This window comes from Arachis ipaensis, chromosome B3, assembly GCF_059453495.1.
Source record: "Arachis ipaensis isolate K30076 ecotype BB chromosome B3, ASM5945349v1, whole genome shotgun sequence".
In the NCBI taxonomy this organism is placed as follows: Eukaryota; Viridiplantae; Streptophyta; class Magnoliopsida; order Fabales; family Fabaceae; genus Arachis; species Arachis ipaensis.
This window is the reverse complement of record NC_142438.1, coordinates 6,493,520-6,499,753: the sequence shown is the minus strand read 5'-3', so window position 1 is coordinate 6,499,753 and position 6,234 is coordinate 6,493,520. Positions and strand designations below refer to the sequence as shown.

The window sequence follows — 6,234 nt, the reverse complement described above, 5'->3', positions numbered from 1 at the left end:
AACAAAACCAAATAAGAAGATACCTAAGTTTTTCTCTCTCTAATTACACTTGCCACACTCATTAATTATATTTGATTCTTGCTACTCTTCTTTTGACATCCTAAATTTCAAGCAAAACACTTGAAGCATTATATATATATAGCCTTGTATGGCGGTAATCACCAAAAAAATCACATTGTGATTTGGCTTCCTTTAGGATACAAATCTGCTTACAAAATGTAGTGTATGCTGCCAACATAACACCTAACTTTATCACTAGCAATTATTATTTTTAATATTATCTTGTTTCTTTTTTTTTTTTTTAAAGATCGAATTCGTTTGGTCTATTTTCACGAAAGATGAAGTAATCTTTCTCTAAAAAAAAAAACACTTCAATTCTCAACTTTTTTATTTTAAGAGAATACTATTATTTTATTAAAAAATTTATTAAATAATAATGAAAATTAATTTTTATTTTTGTTCTAAAATGAAAAGGTTAAAAGCCAAATTTTTTTTTTGGACAATAATCACTTTGTCTCCCAGTAAAAATGAAAAAAGGTTGGGTTGGGTGTTTATTCTCTCTTCATTTTCTTTAATATTCCAACGTCTCAAAGTGAGTTTCCAAAAAAGTCAGATCCCCAAGTAGCTGAAGTTATGGTTTCCAATCTGGGGGCTTGATGCGGTCATATTGCATGCATGGGAGAAGATAAACTCTAAAGCATTTTTAGTACCGAAGATCAGTTCCTGATGGCAAGAATGTTCCGTAGTGCTTTCTATAGTTGATGTAGTTGTAGCGTGAATTAAAGCGGTGACATTCGTGGATTCTTCGAAGAAGATTTATTTGGTTGTTGTAAAATGTGTGGTTGTTGGTAGTTATACAAATTTGCTCCCTCGCGTCTTCCTAGCTTGTAAACACACCCGTACGCGTCCCCTTCACAGAAAACTGGACCGGTCCAACCCTGAACCAGTAGTATTAATGGTTTGGTTTATCATTTTAAACCATTCAATTGAAAATTAGATGTGAGCCTATGAATTGGCCGGTCGAATCGGATTTGAAATCGGCCAATTTTACTAAAACGTAGGGGTAGGTATGGTAATTCAAACTGCATCCACTTTAGAATTAGTATTATGGTTCAGAAAACTAAATTAAAACCGAATTAAAAAGAGAAATCGATTCCAAATCGATTTGAAAAAATAAAAATTGGTTTTAAATCAATTTTAATATTTAAATCCAAATCAATTTAGTTTTAGATTAGGATTTTTTTTTTAATTTTAAATTTTAATTTGGATATGAATTTTTTTTTTGGGTGACATTTGGATATGAATTTGAATATAAATTTAAACTGTTTAAATGATTTGGATTAGAAAACTAAATTATAAAAAAGATCTAATTTGGTTTGAATTTTTTATTTAAAATCGATTTTTATTGGATTTGGTTTAAAATCCAAAATCTAATTTTTTTTGTCCAGCCCTACCTAAAACGATGTTTGGATTAGAAAATCAAATTATAAAAAAAAATCTAATTTAGTTTGAATTTTTATTTATTATAAATGATTTGGATTGGATTTGGTTTAAAATCTAAAATTGGAATACTTTTGTCCAGCCCTAACTAAAACGATGCTGTTTCGATTCTTTTCCCAAAAAACAAGAAGAAAAAAAAAACAGCCTTTAGCAGTTGTACCCCCGCCCCTAGCCCTTTCAGAAAGCACTCAGCGGAGTGAGCCTGTGCCCCCGTAACCCTAGCCTCCACCGCCGCCGCAGGGAGTGATCCATTGCCGCAGGGAGTCGCACTCAGGGGCTTCTCTCTTCCTCCTGTGGGCGTTCTCGAAGTCTCCAACCCCTGTTAGCTCTCCGACTCACCAATCGCAGGCGCGCAGCTTCTTCGTCTGCTCGCCGTCGTCTTCGTCTGCTGACTCCGCTCGCCCTCGTGCTCGCCGTCTCAGACCGAAGGTCAGTGCTCACTGCTCACTTGTTCTTCGTTCTTTTAATTTTTTTTAATGCTCTGGAAATCAAATCGCAGGATGTTGATTATTGAATGTTTTGTGATTTTATTTAATGATTAATTGATTATTTGATTATTGATTAGCTCTGGCTGCTTTGCTGTGCTGTTTGTTTTGTGATTTTTTTGCATAGTGATGTGCTGTGCTGTTTCCTTTTGTTAATTAAGATAGCTGCTGCATCCACAAAATTCAATAAAGTTGCTGTATTTTCGCTCTCTTTCTTTCTTCTTTTTCTTTAATTTTTCTTTTTATATAAATTTGGTGTAAAAATTATCCATCTTCGGATCCCGCATTCTCAGTTTGTAAAAATTCTGCTGAAGTTTTCTTTTTAGGGTTCAAAAGCAGCGACGGCATATTGGAGCAGTGATTACTGCTAATACAACAATGAAGTTTGATAAAACCGACGCACTCTCAATTTTTTCTGAAATTAAGAAGCAACACAAGCATATTAAGCTTAAGAGGAGGTAGTTACATTAATTTCTCAACTTCCCCCTCCCTTCATCCTCCCCGTGTTAATTGTGATTTTAGTTTCCAATTCGATTGAATTCAGCTTTGTTAATGTTAATATTAGTTAAATTAATATAAAATATTGCAGGTTTTTGTTGGCCTTTCCACCCACCAAATCTGAGAGAAGAAAATTGAAGAAGTCCAAATTTTTCCAAAAGGAGTGAGTGCTTCTATTTCTTTAATTACTTCTTTTTTACAGTATCAGGTTCAATTGTAGGTTTTCATAATTTATTTTTATTTTTATTATTATTATTATCATTTTGTCTGCAGGTTTTTGTCCGAGTCTTTACTCAGGGAAGATGATGTAAGTGTGCCCTCTGTTATCTATTGTTTACAGCTTACTTGCATTGCTATTTGAATGATGAATTGACATTTTAATGTCAATTTCAGTTATTTTATGATACGGTAAGAGCTCATGTTGAAAGTGCCTTTGGAGCATCCGAAGTCGGAATAGATGATGATCTTCTTTTGGACGATATGCATTTGATTAACATGCCCAAAGTGAAACTGAAAAGGTTGATATTATCTGTCCTTGATAATTTGTCCACCAAGGGACTATACCTTCTTGCAAAGATTGTTGCGGATGGCTCTGTCAAGTGTGAGAAAACTCGTCACAATTTGAAGCAAACCATCAAGGGTTCTCTCTCAAGTGCTCTTGGTAGCAAAAGGCTTAATCATCGTCAGCTGGAAAGTCGTAAACAGATTTTTCATCTTCTCAGCAATCCGCAGCAATTCCGAATTAGGTGTGAACCTTTTTCTGTGTTAAAATCTGAATCTTGTCATGCTGCTGCAGTGAAGGTACTGCGTCGGCTCGAGAGTTTTCCTTCTAAAACCTTGATAGCAATGTATAACAAACTTAAGGGAGTGAAATGCACACATCAGTTACAACCCTGTAAACACGGTTGGGGACGAGACAAGCTTATCAAGCTATTGAACAAAACCTGTAGGGAGATGCTTTTTCAACTTGATAGTAAAGGTGATCTACAAGAGCCATTAGCCAAAGCCATGGCAGTAGCAGACTTATCCCTAAAACTGACACTTGGTCGGGACAAAATATTTGCAAGAGAATTTTACCAATTCCCACCTGAAATAAAATCATTGCAGACTAATATAATGAATGCTATATGGTCTGTTAAAAATGAAGTTACATTACCAGTGCTAAGAAATTTGCAGCTTCTGATAGAACCCGAGGCTAAAATATCAAATAGGAGCTTAAGGACAGCTTTTGTTAATCTTTTGACCGAATTTCTATTTGAGTGTGTTGATATGGATAGCATCCCAAAGTCTCTATCACATATCATTGCTGTTATTCATAAGAATTCAAAGATCACAGACAATGTAGTATTCAGTAGGAAGTATATTGACAAAGAAGTTGACTACATACTAGGTATAAGTGCCCAGACAAAACAGATTGTTTTGGATTTGTTGCCTGACCATGGATTTGATCAAGACTTTACAGATGCATATGGGGAGGAATTGGAAGAAAGTGATGATAGTGACAGTGGTATTGATGATGATGATAATGATAAACTTCATGAGGATAGAATATATTCAAATTACGAAGCAGAAAGTATTGGGGATTTTGCACCAGTTTTGTTTCAACCCTCTACTTCCATTAAAGAGGAAGATGTTTCATTCTGTCCATCTACAACCAGTGGGAGGTTTTGTGGTGCTTCACCCAACAGAGAATATACTGAGAATGTTGTCAACAAACCTGCCTTACATGAATCAACAGACGTAGACATGAGAGACTCATCTTGCATGTCTTGTGTGGAAACAGAACCCACCTCTACCAAGCAAAGCATCGACAGGAACCAATACCTAGCCATCCAAGATGCTTGTGATAAGACAAGTATGCTTGCATATAATCTTGTAGGTCATTTATTGAAGGAGTTTGCCATAATTGAAGGCCTAGATATAAAAGCAAACCAGAGATTATACCTCAGCAGTGATAATGCAATTGAAGATATCCAAGGTATTAAAACTGCCTGCTTTTTCTTTTCTTTTATTTTTTTTAAGAGGAAAAGAAAAATAAGCAAGACTTCTGCATTTTACCTGTTATGATGATGAAAATAACTTTTCTATTATTTCTGCTAATTTGGCGATTTTACTTTTACCATATTACTCCATTTTATAACATGTAATTTTCAATTTTTCATCCATTACTATTTAACACATTTGATCAGTGTTTGCATCCTGCTTTGAGAATTGTGTTATCGTGTAGTCAATATTGATTTTCTCTTTTCTGTTTCATACAGAAATGGAACATTCCTCGTCTGGGAACACAGAAAGTTCAGCTGTCATTCAAGTAGTTAAAGAGCTGGTTCCAGCCCTTCCAGATAGGTATTTTCTTCGTCTCTCGTCTATGATGTATTGATGGCATTACTTTTAAGCCGAATTTGTGTATGTTTTTGTTAACTAATGATATGTGAACTGCAGCGCCATGGAAAAACTGAAGATATTGATGAGCTGAAACTGTTTCACAGACTAAAAGCAATAACTCAACTGTTGAGTTTGTTTAACATGAGATTTACCACTTTGTCTAGTGTTTTCTACATATGGCTTTGCAATTAACCCTAAACCCTAAGCAGCATATTTATTTGATTTTATATTATTTTTATTTTTATTCTCTTAAGTAGTCATTTTTATTTTTTTTAATTATATTTAAGTATTATAGTACAAATATAAAACTGTTAGATGAAATACAATTTTAAATATAATATTGCAATAGTTGAAATTAACATTCAATTATTTTATTTTATTTTTCATGATTCACAATAAGACTATGCATTTTCAATAATATTAGAACTAAATGATATTAAAAATGTAAATGGTTGAAAGGACAAAGAAGTGATATATGGATAATATAATTAATGAATATAATTAGATTAAAAATAGAAAAATTAAAAAGAAATTATAAAGGACATGATATATAATTAAAATTAATATTTAATTTTTAATTTTATTTTTCATGACTCACAATAGTACCATATATTTTCAATATATCACAGTTAAATGATATTAAAAAAATTTAATTAAATTGTTGAAAAAAAATAACTTTGTCTATATTACACTTGCGGTACATAGCCGGTCCCAAGTTCGGATAAAGGAAGAGGGTTGTGTTAGGTCTTCGACAACCAAAATAAAAATATAGTCGAACCCCTCATGACATGAATCAAAGAGATTATTGCGCTAAAGTTAGGTTGTTTCCCGGAAGCAACGCGTTATATGGCTCGATTACAGTGTCAAATTAGCAAGAGCCGCTGCATCGGTGCCCGGATGTAGTGTTAAATGAGAAAGGGTTCTCGTGTTTTCGTGAACGGACGAGGGTAAATAAGCTAATTCACAAAGTAAAAGGTAAAGGTCGAAGCGACAGAATGTTGAGATTTGAGACATGGAACATAGGCACTCTAACAGGAAAGTCCATGGAGGTGATGGACACCATGGCAAGGAGGAAGATTAACATTATGTGCCTACAAAAAATAAAATGGGTTGATGCAAATGCTAGGGAGTTTGATACTTCTGGTTTCAAACTTTGGTATACAGGAAATGTGAAGAATAGGAATGGGGTTGGAATAATTGTGGATAAGCAATGGAAGAAGGACGTAGTGGATGTCAATAGGGTGAGAAATCAGATCATCTCTATCAAACTTGTGGTGGAGGGAGGTGCTTTCCATGTGATTAGTGCCTATGCACCGCAAGTGGGTTCGGACGAACAACACAAGATAGGGTTTTGGGAGGATCTAGA

General features: G+C 34.2%; 1 protein-coding gene across 3 annotated transcripts; it reads left to right on the top strand.

The window, feature by feature from the left end:
* Nucleotides 1-1,580: 1,580 nt before the first annotated feature.
* LOC107628967 (DNA double-strand break repair protein) lies at nucleotides 1,581-5,121 on the top strand. Of its 3 annotated transcripts, none has more exons than XM_016331619.3 (7): nucleotides 1,581-1,929; nucleotides 2,312-2,443; nucleotides 2,575-2,646; nucleotides 2,757-2,790; nucleotides 2,877-4,461; nucleotides 4,745-4,829; nucleotides 4,926-5,121. In XM_016331619.3, the coding sequence occupies exons 2-7, from the start codon at nucleotides 2,364-2,366 to the stop codon at nucleotides 4,957-4,959; spliced, it is 1,890 nt and encodes a 629-aa protein (XP_016187105.1). In that variant the 5' UTR covers nucleotides 1,581-1,929; nucleotides 2,312-2,363; the 3' UTR covers nucleotides 4,960-5,121. The 3 variants fall into 3 exon arrangements, with proteins under 3 accessions (XP_016187105.1, XP_016187106.1, XP_020973586.1); XM_016331620.3 differs by having other exon boundaries at nucleotides 1,657-1,929; nucleotides 2,300-2,443; XM_021117927.2 differs by having other exon boundaries at nucleotides 1,676-1,929; nucleotides 2,322-2,443.
* Nucleotides 5,122-6,234: the final 1,113 nt, after the last annotated feature.